The sequence below is a fragment of the Carassius auratus genome, chromosome 40 (genome assembly GCF_003368295.1).
Source record: "Carassius auratus strain Wakin chromosome 40, ASM336829v1, whole genome shotgun sequence".
Lineage (NCBI taxonomy): Eukaryota > Metazoa > Chordata > Actinopteri > Cypriniformes > Cyprinidae > Carassius > Carassius auratus.
Genome location: NC_039282.1, coordinates 17993933 through 18011497, shown reverse-complemented (window position 1 = coordinate 18011497; position 17565 = coordinate 17993933). Strand labels below are relative to the sequence as shown.

The 17565-nt window shown below is 36.4% G+C and overlaps 1 protein-coding gene across 5 annotated transcripts in view; it reads right to left on the bottom strand.

Moving 5' to 3' along the window:
- The window catches only part of LOC113058745 (cell adhesion molecule 2-like), a 239526-nt gene that overhangs the window by 1397 nt on the left and 220564 nt on the right, over positions 1-17565 (bottom strand). Inside the window, exons 8-11 of one of the 5 annotated variants that reach the window (XM_026226928.1) lie at positions 16924-17102; positions 11064-11090; positions 687-809; positions 462-567 (exon numbers count right to left, since the gene is read on the bottom strand). In XM_026226928.1, coding sequence (XP_026082713.1) covers positions 462-567; positions 687-809; positions 11064-11090; positions 16924-17102 — 435 coding nt within the window. Of the gene's footprint in view, positions 568-686; positions 810-11063; positions 11091-16923; positions 17103-17565 lie in introns of all 5 variants that reach the window. The other 4 variants (XM_026226931.1, XM_026226929.1, XM_026226930.1 and 1 more) reach the window with 4 other exon arrangements.

The following is a 17565-nucleotide window of genomic DNA, read 5'->3' as shown; positions in this document are numbered from 1 at the left end:
AGGTATATAACAGGCACAAGTGAGGGTAGTTGAGAAATCAGTATTCACTGGGAAATTAAATGAATAAACACAGCAACAAACATGACAGGCACATGTCTGTATATTTTGGCACTTGGCAAATCAAACGGGGGTTATTTTGAAAGGGTGGGATAGGGTTTTCTGGCCTAAATGGACCTGGTGTTACAGTTACAAACTCAACGGATTATTTGTTTTCGATTTTTTAAATTTTTTGGACGGTTACGATTGGTTTAACCAAAGGCAACATTTTTTTGCAGCTAGTTGCGTGTCAAATTTGGCCTTAAAGAGGTTTGCGAAACGACTCAGACTAGAGTCGAGGAGACAAAGAGGGAGTAAAGCCAGACCAGACTAGTGCTATGAGGGACTATAACGCCTCCTCTGCTGGCTCGCAGTGTTGCCGTGAAAATACTGAACAGAAAAAACAGAGGTGCTAAATGAAGTACTCTTTCTTTTCCTCTGCATGTGCGTGGTTCCCCTCCGCATTGATGATGGCAGTGTCTGCGTCAGGGGCGTCCTCCGCTCCTTTGGCCTCATTGGTTAAGTATGTCCCTGTCCACACAGTCCCACATAGGTCACATAGACACATAAGGTACAACAGTGGACATGTTCAAGCATTTTGCACACTATAGGTTGAGGGGGCGAGAGGAGAGAGGGGAGGGAAGCCGTACCTTTGTGCCTGGCCAGATATCGGCCCAGAACGATGATGAAGCACAGGGTGATGAAGACCACCACGGCCACCACTCCACCGATGAGCGCGTGGTCGGGGCTGGGCTGCATCAGAGCGTTGGGATCTGGAGGAGGAGATGGAGAGCAAGGCATGAGAAGATGCTTTGGATTTGCGCTTTAAACACCAGTGGAACAGTTGCTGTAATTAGCCAATTATGGGTCGGTGTGTTAATATAAGAGACGCACAGACTCATTACTTCCCACAGTTAACTTAATACAGTGGTAAGCATCTCAGCTTGAGCAGGAAGTCATTTCATTTCTCAGTTGGTAGCATTCACAGTTTTGCCGATTTGAAACCATTTAGATCTTTCACAACATTGCTTTTGAGAAAAAAATCCAAGCCCTGGTTTACAACTGCTATTAAGATTGAATCACAAGTAGACGATGGAGACACATTCCCGCCACTTTCAACCACTTTCCTGATTTCTGTGAGGGGAGAGTCTATGGGCTTTGTCTGATGTTCTGATGTCGTGATAGTGAAATAAGCGATATGCAAAATAAGCTTGCGCAGTTTACATATTAACATTAAAGAAGACAATGGAAAACCATACGTAGAGCAGCGGTTTTCATTTCTACTACATATTGTGCTTTTTACATTTTTACTTTCAGACTAGTGCTGACAAAAGATTGAAAAAAAAAAAAAAAAAATTTCTGAAAAATGTTTTTCTTCTGAAATTACTCGCAGTTAATCACACCTAAAATTAACGTTTTTAATATAAGTTTAATGGCATGTTAAAAAAAATGCTGGCGAGTATCACAGATACCAATACTACTGATGTACCTTATTTATTATTTATTTATTTAATTATTCTTTTTTTCCTATTATTTAACCATTGACAACATACTTTCAACGTTACAGTATAATTGAGAGCTATCCATTTTAACATTACACTTTAAAAAAATAACATTTGACATTTATTATAATGACATTTATTATAATGGGTTTATGTGAAGATTGTTTTAAGTTCACTTAAAACAATCTTCACATAAACCCATTATAATAAATGTCACATTTAGCTACCTGTGCCCTTCAGCAAGTAGGAAATATACACAAATTTTATAAAGTTTTCAAACACTCAGTGAAGTATGGACACCCTAGTCTCACGTAGCCAAACTGAAGGTCTGGAATTTATTTCAGCTTTCATTGGCCAAGGCCCACCCAATCACAGTTCGTTTCGTTCACTGTCATGTTTTCAGGTGTAGAAATGTCGCCGCAATAACAGACCGGTGTGTAAAACTATTGTACGTATTTTAAAGATTATATGCCGTGAACTTTAAATATTTGACATACTTTTGAAAAACTGTTTAGTTGACGTCTCACGGAAATCCTGTAGAATTCAACCAATCCGATGACGACTTCAACATTCCTGAAGCGTTTCCACTTTTTTGTCCCATATGCATCAGACATTTAGCCAACGGTCCGTGGGTGTGACGTCTGGGGCTGAGACTAGAGACTGAAGCAGCAGTTGTAAGTGGGGTTGCCAAATTAGATGTGCCCCGCTTTAATTGTGTTAAAACGTTTTAATGCATTAAACTAAAAAAATAAATAATGTCATGCATTAACGTGTTAATTTTTTACAGCACTACTTCAAATCAAACTTATGAAAGTTTAAATCCCATCTTACTAGCATGCTTCAATAACACTTCCAGTACTGTTTAAGAATTAGGTCAGCAGGCAGAGAGGAGGTGGTCTTTAGTGGCTGTTTGAAAGTGTTTAACCACATGAGCATTTAGACTACAAAAGCAGTCCGTTTGAAGGTGTTTTCGACTACCTCTGGAAGAGGTCGAAAGTGGACAAGCTCAAAACGTTTCAGACCCTATTTACACCCATTTAGCATTGTCTTGTTGTGATCGGAATGACAAAAATGTATTTTAATAACAGGTGTAAACAGGGCCATGGATGCACTTCAAAAACAACTTTTTTTGTTTTTTGCAACTTGGATGAAAACAGCTATAGAGACTAATAGAATATCCTCTAGCAACCAACCACAACACCCTATCAACATCCTAAAAAACCTTAACAGCCCTCTAGAAACACCCTAAAGCCTCCCAGAGCTTTGCTGAAGTTTTGCATGTAAAGCACCTTTGTAAATCACGTTTTATTCAGAAAATACATAAATTAAGTTTAAAAAACAAGACAGGAGAAATTTTTTTTGAAACATATTATAGGTTGTAGGTTAAACAACCCAGTACCTTATGGTTTACTGCTGCTGCTTCATTTCTTTCTATGACTTATAATGCTATTACTTGTGCTTCACTTAAAAAAAAAAAAAAACAACAACTTCTGAATCATATTAAGAAAAATTATTAATAATAAACTGTCACAGAAAAAGCTTTTAGAATGCATTTTCTGTAGCAGCTGAATATACAGTGAATATTGTGTCAAGCATTCCATATATATATATATATATATATATATATATATATATATATATATATATATATATATATATATATATATATATATATATATATATATATATATATATATATATATATATAAAATACTGTATGTGTGTGAGTGTGTTTTAAATATTACTGTCATATGCCATCAATGCAGTCAAATCAATGAATTGCAAACTGGTGTTTATGCAGTACCGTATCACAGAAACATCAATTCAAATCCAATGTTCTATACTGATTTTCAATAGGCAGCAGGAGGGAGGGGGATTTATCATTACAAACGAATGCTGAGCAGCTACCGAAGAACTGTCATATCTCACACAGCCCTGTGAGGACCAAAGTGACTCAATCCTTGTCGATATACAACAAGTTTAAAAACGGCAGGGGTTGCGGCAGGCTGATTTATTTCCTGGGTTTAACTTTGAGAGAGTGAGCGCAGGCTCGGGTGAATTCAGTCGCCTCTGAACTTCTACTGAATAAATCGCCGTCTAGAGTCGTGAATCTTAAGCCTCCACTGCGGATAGCGTAGTAAGCTAGACAGATAGTGCTGCCACTGCCTGCGTCAAATGCGTAGAAGGATTAGTAGACTGGGAACGAACGTTATGTTGTAATTCACTGAAAATTGGGTCCCTTGCATGCTGTTTTATCAGTGAGTTAAAAGAGATAAGTAAGATTAGCAAACAAATTATTCAGAGTACGTTTACACCAACATGCTAAAAACTGAGACGTTTTTCCTTTGTGTTTATTTGTGTACAGATAACAACTCTGTCAAAATGATTCACATTTTGAGTGGCAATACAATTTGTGTCGAAAACGCTGATAAGCTCTGGACATTTTTACTCAATATGGATTAATCTAACAGCAGAAATAAATGTGATAACAGCCAGTCAGTGTTTGTTGATAATAGGCTAAGTCTGTCGATAATAGGCTAAGCATGTTCTGTGTGTCTCTGTGTAAATGAATGCGGTGGTTTCGTCTGCTACACAAACTCAAACACACGTGACTCAATATCAACTCCATATATGAGGACATGAACACATGAACTTCATCTCCAGAGCTGCTCTGAGAGTCCCTTCACTGCTTTACTCCATTTCATTTGAGAAAAACAACTGTCAAATACACGCTGAAACTCAAAGTAACTTAAACTTAAAGACCTTCAGAGCAAACTGTCAAAATAAAAGTCTTGTTTAACTTGAAGAAATTATGACAGAAATCTATCATCACTATTTTATACTAAAATGTAATTAGTAATAATCATAATATTTCTAATGAATTTATTAAAACCAAGCTATATTTGGTATGTTACAGCTGTACAGTACTATTGTGCAGCATTTGATAAAAAAATGCAATGTTTATTGTAAATTATGTTTTAATTTCGCTACATATTAAAAGACTGATTCAGTTGTTAAAATGTTAATAATTAATTTAATTAGACACCATTTTTTGAAATGAGTGACACAGAAACAATAAAAAAATTTAATAAATGGAAAACAGAATTTAGGGGAAAATAAAATATATCATGGGGCACCACAGAAGAAAGTGTTTTCCAAAGAAGAAAGTCATTCATTCAGGTTTGGGACAACACAGGGGTGGATAGGAGTTTCAATTTTGCGAACTGTCCCTTTAACCTCGCGTGTTTGACCTGTAGCGATAGTGTCCTGACAGCTTTGGCCTTACGTTGGGCGCCATTTCAGTGCTTCTGCAAGGGTGTAAACTTTAACTATGTGCCTTTATTGCACTTCAAACTTGCTCTCATTAGCTCATAGTGATGAATGGCTCTCGCTTCTGCTGCGCTTGGCAAAGTGACCCTCGGAGATGTGTAGAACAGGGACTTCTGTAGACCCATTTCTAACACGTAAATGAACCCATTTAGTTCAATTAACATTGTGCTTTGTTTTGAGGCAAAAATAAAAGCCCTGTAGAAATTAAGTTCAAAGAATGGTACGTTTTATGGGAGGCTGTTCAGAATGGCGTACGCTAATCTTTTAGAAGATAATGCTATAAACCACTCCAATTTTGACAGCCTTAGGTGTGTTGTATTTGTCACTTTTACACATATACAGTCAGATATCAGATTAGATATAACTTGCTATGGAGTTAGCAAAGACTATTTAGAATATATGGTCATATAGATTCAGTAGTTAATATTGGTTAATGCATTAATTAGCAGTAAGCAAGATGTTCAAAATATAACTGTTTATTGCTAGTCTAGGTTAGCTCACGTCTGTTAAATACTATTATATGATACAACTTCGGATTTTAATAATGAATAAATGTTGAAATTAACTGAGATTAATAAATGTTTTTCATTGTAAGTTCATCTCAACTAAAATGTTACCAAATATACAAAGCTCATACTGTATATAAAGCTAAAAAAAGCCATTTTATTTTCTTTTTTTCTACGGTGTTGTGAAGGAAAGTGTACCATGAGTACCGGCGAGGAGTCGGCGCCGTTCGCCAGAGAGCCGGAGCCTGCTGCCTCCCACCTGAACAGGGAGGAGCAGGGAACGGGGGACTCCTGCCGGCTGCCCAAAACCGAAGGAGCGGTCGCCGTCCACCGGGGGCCGTACAGAGCCCCCGCCAGGAACCGCAGAGGAGATCATCTCCGTTTCCGCGGAGGGAACCGGAATTTATTTATTATTTTCTCCTCTCTCCCCTCTCTTGTCTATGTCGCTCCTCCTTCCATCTCCTTTTCTCTCGCCTCGTCTGTCCTACCCCCAGGTTCCCGCAGGTCCCAGTGATCGCTCCCCCCCCAGATGGGGAGTAGAGCGCTGTCTCCGGAATACCCCCCGGCCTGCGAGGGGCGATGGGGGTATGTGATGAGTAGGGCGGGGCCGAGGGCCGTGGGAACAGGAGCGAGGCCTGTGGAGTGATTGGGGAAATCGGTCTCGAGTCCCACGTAGGAGATGGAAGGATATAAAACTGGAGCGACGACCGTGAAGGACGAGAGAGGACCAGGCCTGGGCTTTAGTTGCGTTTTGGTTTTTATTTCTGCACATCAGTCGTCCGTGAGGGGCTGATGTGCTGAATTGTGTTTATTTTGTAATTAAAGTTTCATTTTGATTGTCCGCCGGTTCCCGCCTCCTTCTTCCGGATGTATATGGGTTTAAGGTTTTATCATTACATTATCACTGCTTGATATCATGACTGTACTTTATACTGTAAATAATCCTGTTTCTATTTTGTCAGACACACTATTTTAAAGACTGACTGAATTATCTAATTTATAAATGTACATCTAATTTTGTGTTCTTTGTCAAAACTTGAGGAATTATGAGGATGTGTACATTTTAATAGGTCTCTAGAATTAAAAGATAAATCATTGTAGTGTTTTTGATGATGGTTTATATTATAACCATCTGGTTAGGTTTGTTCAACTGAATTCAGCTATAGTACAGTAGTTTATTCAACTCCTTATTTACATTTTGTCTAAATGTGCTTGCATTTAGGAAGATTGCTTCAATGCTTTTATCAAAAAATTTGATTTGGGCTGAAGAGTCTAAAAGTGAAACACACACACACACATATATATATATTTGAGGTTGTTGCTTTGTCTTTTAAAATGGACTCAACTTTCTATTTTTACAATTTAATGCCACCACTGTACTTGGGTTGTAGTATAAACACAAACATGGGCTACAAAATGGGTTTTAGCTTCCAAAAATAATAGCAGGTCTACACAGCAAAGCCATTATTGCTGCAGATGTCTTTCATTTTCTCCTGAATATGCAGTTTGATAATATTGTTCAATTTATGGACTGCATTAAGTGCCTCCAGCTCTAAGTGAAAGAGCTGTGTAGCGGTTACTTGATTTCAAGCTGCTCTTCCAATCTTATTTTCCTCATTTAAATGAGCCCCAGGAATTATATAAATTTACAATTCAGAACATATATTGTATTGCTATATTTCTCATTTTGGCGTTGGAGTTGGCTGTTGCTTAGAAATGCAGAGTTTTGCATATCCCTTGATAACAAGGATATTGCTTGTTCATTATGGTATCTTGTGAATGAATAGTTTCAAAGCAGGGAGAAGAATAATGACGTCTGTCTTGTTGTGCAGTATATCATCTTTAATTACAATCTTTAATCTTCACATTCTGAAATTGTGAGCTACTGTAATATCTAATTTATTCACAGACAGTACGCGGATTGCTTTGATTATTCCCATTGAAGATCTTTTAATGTTTATTTTCATAACCGTGTGTGTGGGAATGTACTGTATTTGACCTGGGGTGTCTCGAGCTAGAAAATAAATGACTGTATTTATTTCTAGAGCTTTCTTTGCTAAGAAAGAGAGGCTGATTATTAGATAGGATATATATATATATATATTATTACTGCGATGTCAAACTGAATTTTCAGCATCATTACTCCAGTCTTTAGTGCTACATAATCCTCAGAAATCATATTATATATTATATATTTTTACTGAAAAACATTCTATAAGATGAGCATCTGTAACTAAAGGTGGCAGAACTTAAGCAGAGGGTTCATTCCTTTGAGCAGACATGACAGAATAGAAAACGCTTTGATATCTCCAAACGTATCTAGAAATTCCATCAGAGATCATCAGTCTCATTCAAGGATGGTGACATGTGGCCAACGACGTACGTCATTTCGCTTGAGCGTTAATGAATTCCATTAAGATCTCGCATGTGAAAGGCCGGAGGCACAGAACGGATGTGTTTTATGGCACTCACATACCCAATCAGAAAGTTTTAAATGAACATATGCATCAAAATAAATCACTAGGGAATTAATTAATGTTGACTTATTGCTTTACAATTTGTGGCACTGACTCTAGGACATTATGCATAGAGAAGTGTGTAAAGATACAGGCAGCGCGTTTCATTTAAATGATCATTTGAACGTTTCAGGTTCAAAACAATCTAAGCCCTATTGACAGATTCTGAGGGTTGCTGTTGGTTAAAACAGAATACAGTCTCTCAGTTTGTAAAAACAAGTATAAATTGTATAATGCAAGGCTATTATAGTGATGTTTAAAAATGATTTGATCCAGCTTTATGCTTTAAATCATTCTTTAAAAAGGGGTCATATGACGTTGCTAAAAAGAACATTATTTTGTGTATTTGGTGTAATGCAATGTGTTGATGTGGTTTAAGGTTAGAAAAACAGATTATTTTCCACATACTGTACATTAGTTTTTCTCCTCTATACCCAACCTTTCTGAAACGCATCGATTTTTACAAAAGTCATCGTTCTGAAAAGCGAGGTGTGCTCTGATTGGCCAGCTATCCAGTGTGTTGTGATTGGCTGAATACATCAAGCGTGTCAGAAATGTTATGACCTTTACCATACTGTGATGCCACGTGTCCCAGCGTGACGAGACAAAAACAATTCAACACATTACAAATGAGGCATTTGTTGCATTCAGAGTGGACACAATTACTGATTATAATGACTTCTACTAAGTGTTTGGAATAATGCCTTTGAAAAGAACGGTGTTAGGTAATGTTGTTATTTTTTCAGTAACGGGGTAATGTAACTAATTACTTTTCACGTCTTTACAACGCCGTTAACATTACTGGACGTTACATGCTGTGCGTTTCTATGCATGCATTGATTTAATAAACAACATAAATCTTGCTTTGAACTGGTAACGTGTTCTAAATACAGACGAAAACTGAGATACTGTTTACATGCTGTATGCTATCATCTCCACACACTCATTTCGCAGTTCATGTCCACTGTAAAAATATGGTGTGGGTGGCAAAAAATATGACTAGGTTTTAAAAACAAATCACAGTTGCTAATTATTAAAAGGGATCTATTTCACATCTTGCTTAGACATAAATGTGTGTTGGCAGTGTGTGTACACAGCCACCCTATAAAATAAAAATCCACCCACTCCTTGTTTTGTTAATCCCTGTAAGTAAAAAGCAGCGTCTCCCAACTAACTGTTTTCAGCATTGCTGCTAATGTGACGTCACATTAGCCACAGACTTCGCCCACGAAAGAAGACGGACACTGTTGTTTATACACAGAACCGCCCCGAGTGAGTTCACAGCGAGATGAACACAGTCCTCCATTGCTGCACTGATGAGAATGTCTCTCAAACACACAGTTTATTTCTGCGCGAGTCATTTACACCGGACTGCTTTGTGAATGAGGGTCAGTATAAAGCAGCTTTCACACAAAAGTTTCTCCTGAAGGACGGAGCAGTTCCAACTGTTCGTGATCCAGCTGCACCTCCAGAAGAAGTAAGTATCACTCGTTAGTTTTCCAAATTGCCTTTCTGAAAGACCCCGGTATTGTGGGGTTCTTGAGCTCTTGAAGCTCCGCCCTCTTCCCCGGAGCACCAGCTCATTTGCATTTAAAGGGGAAGACATGAAAATGATGCGTTTAGGCTCATACCCTTCAGGTGGCAATTTTAACAAGCTATAAAAAATTATCTGTAAAGTATTTTTAGTTAAAACTTCACATACACACTCTGGGGACATCAGAGACTTATTTTACATCTTGTGTAAAGAGGCATAATAGGTCCCCTTAAAATCAATTTCCTCATGGGAGAGCAGGCAAAAAAAAAAAAACTGACCTAAGATAAATAGTTAGAACACATCAAGGTGGAACATTCAGCACAGAGAACGCAGTGAAAGAGACGATCAAGCTTAAAAATCAATGGTTCACATAAAACAAAACAGGACAGGAACTGCACATACAAAACAAAACATGTTTTTAAAAGGCCATTCCATGCATAGACTGATGACTTGTAATAATGTTTTTATGCCAGCGATTCAACAGCAACTGCAACAGTTCTAGTGAGCAAAACAGAAACTAACAGCTTTGTGGTTATGCCTTTCAACTGGTCTACAAGGACACTGAGCTAACTTCAACTTGGTCTTTGTTTCTTAATATTCATTCTGTGTGGCTACGGAGGATAATAAAATAAAAGAGAACTAATGATTAGAGGCAGACTTTGAATAGAGTTTTTTTCTCTCTCTTTTTTATCTCCCAAACATAATGTTTCATCAGAACTTTAAAAGATTCATTTTTTACTTTTGCTCAAATCTTTTCTGGGTCAATGATGTCTTGTGCGACTTATTTTCTTACTTTTTTAAAATAATAACAATAATCATAATAATAAAAACATTTTTTTTTAATTAATTAATATAATAAATGGAATGTAAATTCTTTTTTAATCCTTTTTTTTAACATTTCTGAATTTTTGAATTCATTTTGATTTCTCAATAAGGGTAATATTTTAAAAAATCTCAAAGTGGTATAATCATCCTGTGATGATACAATAATTAAGTAGCATTTAAATAGCATATATTCTAATCCAAAACATGGTTTAGTTGTCAAATATTAACTGGTGGAACCCTAAAAAAAACGTAATAATATTCAAGATTAAAAAATGGCTGCAGATTGTAAAAATTTAGATAGATAATGACAAACTTATACAGAATTTTTTTAAATATTTTTTTATGTATTACTTTTTCTTTCCATCGTAGGTATAAGAAAAAATATTTTAAGATTTACGTGGTTACACCACTTGACATTTGATGCTGAAAATGGCCTAAAAGTTTTTCAAAAATGAATGAAAGTGACACAAATTTGTACAAAATGCTCTTTATTTTATCCTTTTTTCCACTGACTCTTATATAAACCGTATTTCGAACTCTTCCAGACTCTTCCTAACCGTAATAAGATTAATTTCCTTTCACTGATAACAGTAAGTGAGCCAAAGGCTTAAGCATCCCTCATGTGAATGACAGCACCATGGAGCACCATGACATTTCACAAAGATCAGCAGTGCTCCCATGCAAGGCAATGCTATTTCCCAGCTCATGCTATGCAGGAGGTTAATTGGCGTAACCCGGCCCACCACTCCACAAGCCACATTACAGCGCCCTGTCTCGCAATGATGATGTCAGCACACCAGCAAAAAATATTTACCTGTGGTTGTACCTGGGAAATCTTTAGCTGTTGCCATGGACGCAGACAGAAAGGGGCAGTAAGGGAAGACAAAAGTGAGGACTTCACAAGGGGAGAGAAGAAGAAGTAAAAAAAAAAAAAAAAGAACTGGCCACAAAACTCAGAACCATTAATGAAGACGCCAACTGACCGCATTAACCTGCAGTCAGAATGATGGAACATGGACGACAAGATGGTTTCAAGTACAAATTCAATGTATGAACATACACATCCTGTAAAACACTGAGCTGAAGTTATTTTTACTATATTAATGCCAGTTTAGTCTTTTGAGTCACTAGCCTCTTTATCTTATGCAGACTGAGAGAACGGCATGACATATTGGGACATTGGTTCTCATTCCCTGTACATACATCTTAATTTGTGCATAAAATCTGTATACAGACTTTTTTAAAAAAAAATAAAATATAAAAAATAAAATCATGATTCACCATCAACTTTCATACTCATATTTATTCTAAATGTATATTTAAAAAATGTTGGAACACATATATAAAAATGCATGATATTTGTAAATGTTTTTTTTTTTTACAAATGTGTTATCTTATACAGTTTTATTACTATTTTTTTTTTATTTAATGATGACTATCTAATGATTGCCATTTGTGTAAGAAAAGATTTACCTGGTTACACCACTTGGCATTTTTTTACCCTTCCTCCCTGCATTTATTTATTTGGAAATGATATATTCCCTTGGATACAGCATTTATTACATTTAATTACTTAATAAATCAATAAATAAATAAATATTGGTTGTCCATTGTAGGTGGAAGAAAGAAAAAAAAAACATTGAGATTTACTTAGTTATACCACTTGAAATTGAAAAAAAAAGAACGGAAGAAAACGATTGAAACGACTGAGACTAACACAAATACAAAAACTCCTGTACATTTCTAAGAACACATGCATTTTAAACATGCCAAATATATACTTGACCGTTCTACAATGTAAAATATATTTCTAACTTCTTTCTAACAGAAATAAAAATCTTATACTCTGGGTGGCCTTATAATCATGTTAAGATTAAATTTTACTCATAAATATTTCACCTTAAATGCATGGGTTTGATCACATACAATGAAAGTGTACGAAGTAGCTTTAGCTTTAGAAAAGCCTGTTATCTCTGTCTGTTTATCAGGTGAACGAGTTCGAACTGGTTTCAAGGATGCCGCACAGTGGGTTCTCATTTAGAATACTTAAAAGTCGTTAATATAAGAACAGATTCATGCATCCAAGCAATTATTAGTGAATGAGACCCAATGTTTTAGTGACAACTAGCGACATCTTTGGAGATTTTTAAAGGTACATGATGTCAATGTTGCTTGTTTCCCATGTGCTTGTTTGTCCACAGTGGAGAATTACATCTGCCCTTCGATTTACTGAAACAGAGCAGATGTCTGAATAGAAATGCCTTTTACCGCTCAACTCTTTGACAGACTGACAACCAGAATTTCATCTTTAGCTAGCTGTTTTCCCCCTCACTGCTAGAGCCAAAAACCTTTTAGTCAAATTTTCACAGTGAGGAAAAAAAGAACATCTGATGTATAAAGGTGGAGGTGACGTAAAGAGCCAACGAGAGAGATGGAGAAAGTCAGACATGGGAAGAGAGGAAAAGATCAACATTGACGCTGTAGTTCAAACACTTGAGTGAGTGTTTCTGCCTCATTTCTGCTGCGGGCTGAGTGGGTTTCTGATCTGGGTGAATCTCACAAACCTGTCAAGATCATGTCCAGGCCGTGTCAAACGAGACACACAATTATATTCTGGGTAAAGAGATTAAGCCTGTTTTTAGTGTTGTTGATGGGGATTTCTCTGCTACAAATCACACTACCGTTTAGCATTATTTACAGTAGGTTTATTTTTTTAGAAGTCTCCTATGCTAAGCAAAAACAATAATATTGTGAAATATTACAAGTCTTTTTTTTCTTTTCAGTATTCTTTGATGGATAAATGTTCAAAAGAACAGCATATTTTGGTAACAGTTTGTAACATATGTTAAATATATTGCAATATTTATGTTTAATTAAAGTATATGTTGCATATATATATATTGATTAAAACATTTGGAGTATATTTTCATGTTTTTGCTTTCAAGTGCACTTCGGTATGTAGGGAAAAAATTGCAGATAACATTTATATGTATTTATGCAGATGCTATTTTGTTGTGAAACATCAATCAATCAATCAATCAATCAATCAATCAATAATTCAATCATATGTTCATTTTGCATCTTGGTTTCTTCTCAGTAGCAAGGCATTGTACATTTAGTGTAATTTTGTTTCGTTTTGTTTTCACTTAAACCTCTTTTCAAGCTTGACCTCATCTAAACATCCAATAAAATTTGAAAATAATTTTTATAGCTAGACTCATTTTGGGACACAATTTATAAGATTTGGCTCACATCTTCAAGTTCCTGAAGAACTGAAGAAAAGTTTTCTTTTGATTTTAGGGTAATTTGACCTGAAAATGTTTTGTGCGATTCACCCATTAGCCCTGTTTTACGAATCACCTCGCCCCAAACTATGCATAACAGCTTTATTTACAAGTTGATTTTCTGTTCTTCTTGTTGGTCAAGGATTCTCTTTTGGTTCCCTAATGCTTTACTTCTACATCAGAAATGTGACTGTTTGCTCGTTTCCTCGGCCTGGACTTCAAACGCAGGTTGTTTCGATCAGTCTCTGCATGGCGTGGGCCTCCTGCACCCTTCCTCCCAAACTGATCACAAATTTAGGGTCAAATTGCCTCACAAGTTCCTCTGGAAGTATTTCATCGCTTGCGCCGGCATCAGGACATGCTTCTGAAAAGACGTCAATTTTATGGATGTTTGCATGCTTTTCCGAGCAAGTAAACAAAACTCTTTTTCATCTGTTCTCATGGTTTTAATTGAGGAGGGGTTGGGAGCGAACACATGCTGATTATAAGAAGCAAGCAATACATATTTTACAGTTCCAAGCAAGCGCTGGATTAAACCCACGAGATGTAGATGCTGACGCTAATTTATAAGTCAGAGGAGAACTCGGGGTTTGGAGTGGTTAGAGGGAGTCTCATCTGCTCAGACCTACTGCTGGGTACAATTAGACCATACATTACACCTGCAGGAGCGATGTCATAGGTCTCTCACCGACTCAATAACACTCACATAAGAGCGTGCAGACCAATGCATGGATTTTCACAGCCTCCAGGGCAATCGGATTGGCTATGCTACTGTTTTCTAGCTCATGCATGTCTTTCTGTAAATTCTCTGCTGCGGCAGGCTGGCCTTATGAATACAGTGGGGCTCGAAAGTTTGGGCACCCTTTGCAGAATCTGTGAAAATATGAGTAATTTTCAAAAAATAAGAGAGATCATACTAAATGCATGTTATTTTTATTTAGTACTGTCCTGAGTAAGATATTGCACATAAAAGATATTTTATGAACATTTAGTCCACAAGACAAAAAAAAAATGCTGAAATTATTAAAATAACCCCACTCAAAAGTTTGGGAACCCTTGGTTCTTAGTACTGTGTTCTGTTACCTGATGATCCTCGACTGTCTTTTTGTTTTGTGATGGTTGTGCATGAGTCCCTTGTTTTTTCTGAACAGTTAAACTGAGCAGCGTTCTTCAGAAAAATCTTTAAGGTCCTGCAGATTCTTCAGTTTTCCAGCATCTTTGCATATTTGAACCCTTTCAAGCAGTGACTTTATGATTTTGAGATGCATCTTTTCAGACTGAGGACATTTGAGGGACTCAAACACAACTATTTAAAAAGATTCAAACATTCACTGATGCTCCAGAAGGAAACAAGATGCATTAAGAGCTGGGGGTGAAAACTTTTGAACATGATGAAGATGGCCAAATTTGTCTTATTTTATTGAAATATGATTTTTTTCCATTTAGTTCTGCCCTTCGTAAGCAACAGAAGATACTTGTATGTTTCCCGGTACACAAATTAAGTACAATTTACCTTGATCTTCAAATTCCAAAAGTTTTACTCAGGACAGTACTAAATAAAATATAACATGCATTTAGTATGATATCTCTTTTTTTTTTTTTTTTAATTACTTGCATTTTCACAGATTCTGCAAAGGGTGCCTAAACTTTCGAGCCCCGGGGAAACCCTGAGAGTGCAAAGTTCTGTGTGTCATATTGATACTACCTAGTCCACCACTCTAATAAATAAACTACATATTGAGCTACCCATGTTGTGAACTGCAAGTTCATTAAGGGATTGACATATATTTTTATTGAAGCCACCAGCTTGCATTATTGCAACTTATTTTTGAAATGATGTTTAACAGTGGAATCTGTGGTGAAAACTATATTTCAAATAATTTTTTGTTTTAAATCTAAGTTTGTAATGTTGTGTTTCTTTGTGATTCTTCTGAATTTATTTAATACACAAGTGTCACAATTTGAGTTGAATTACTGAAATAAATGAACTTTTTTATGACATTCTAATTCATTGAGAAGCACCTGTATAACTTGTAACTACACATTTGCAAATAACGATGAAGTAAAATATATTAACTTTAAATGTGATATGGAATAACACACTACGGTTAAAATCAAGTACTCTACAGTACGTGCTGTAGCATAGTCACAAATAGTGTATTTTATTAAAGCACAACAAAATATTATTAAAATAACGATTTAAAATGTTTCATGTTTCAAATTCCTTATCATACCCCTTTCTAAAACACATAAAACAAAACTGAGTATGCATAGCACAGCCCAGTTTGACATCCTACTGAAACAGAATACAAACATTACACAATTTGGCCATTCTACTTTGTATTCCCATTCCCATTTCTATCTGTCCTCTGCAAAATAAAGTGTACCTACCAGCAGACACATTAATAAACGGAAATTAAAACGGTAACTGGAGATGAATAGGGAGTGTGTGATTTCAGCTGACATTTATTGCCACTTGGCAGTCGTACCACTAGCAAATTAGGTTCATTCGAGAGCCAAGATAACTCATCCTGAGAGGAAGGGCTTAATAAATATCAGTGGGGTGAAGTCAGACATCTAGATGATCATAATTAACCTGGGGGTCAGGGTTTGATTGGTTAGCATGGCCTGGTTAGTGTTTGCTAATAAATGCTGCAACAAAATGTGTTATTTTCAGTTTATGACTATTCAAAAGTAGTTCACATGTTGCCGATATATCATTATGCTAACAGATAGCTTTCTTGCTTTAGCCTGATTCATCTGTAGAGCTTCTACACTAGTTTTTCTTTTAGTCTTATTGTTAATGTGTCCAAATAAATCTGGGGCAACGGAAAGGCATGGAGAGCTGTGGGCTTGACTTTCAAAAGACATTCGTCCACAAAGGCCCCTCCTGTTGAGACAAATCCCGTGTCCTTGTTTTTAGTACAACAAATGTACCATCCAAATGATTTCTCTCAAAGATTGCTGTTGGGCCCATTAAAAAGCAATGCTACAAATCCGTCTCTGTCCCAAGCGCTCTGAATCTTCCTTTCCAATTATAGCTTGACAAATGTTTTCTGCATTAGCAGCGGACCCTTAATTGTGCGTTCTTCTCTTGCTTTACTTCCTGTTTTGGAGAACCAACTTATCATTTCTGGCTCCATCTCACTTTGGTGGCAAATACTGCAGCCACCAGCAGTTTCTACTGTATACCCTCAACGCACAAAACCAATGGTAAACTAGGCCAGGAGGAGTTTATTGAGTGCGTATGTGTGTTTTGATGCAGATTACGATGGATATTAACATAAACTTCCACAAATAAAATAAATAATGAGAACACATGAGAATACAAGAGAATAAACGAATAGATTTATTGCCCTCCAGAGGTTATTCTGACCCAGAAGTACTTACCGTACACATAGAGTGTAAACTCATCCCGGTTGGTGCCGAGGTTGTTGCTGGCCTCACAGCGATATGTGCCGTTGTCTGTTTTGTTCAGTGTTGTTATGATTAGATCTCTACCCTCCACAATCATTCGCTCAACATCAGGAAGCTCACCTCCATCTTTTGTCCACAAAACTGGCTCAGGTCTGAAAACAACAGAGTAGTTTAGCTTGAGGCCTCAGAGATGTACAGGTCAAAAAACTCTGAAAACACTGGTTTGTCTGAACACAAGAATATCAAAATGCTTGTAATGTTGTAAAGGTACACAAACATGTTATTTAATTGTTATGTGTACATATATATTTAGAACAATTATTTTATTTTATTTTTACTGGGACTTTTTAAGCTTTATTTTGCCTTCATTCATGCCACTGCACGAAACTATGTAATGTAACAAAGGATACACAAATTCCCAAAACAATAAGAAAGCTGTTATTTTATTTATATATTTTATTTAAATACTGAATTTAGGATGCAGTGCCAGAAAATGGGCTGCTATGCTAGTTTTATTATTTTTTATTTATTAAATTTTTTAGTTTTAATAAATTATTATTTTTTTTAATTTGTTCATTTTGTTGAACTCTGACAAGCTACTTTGAACACAAGAAA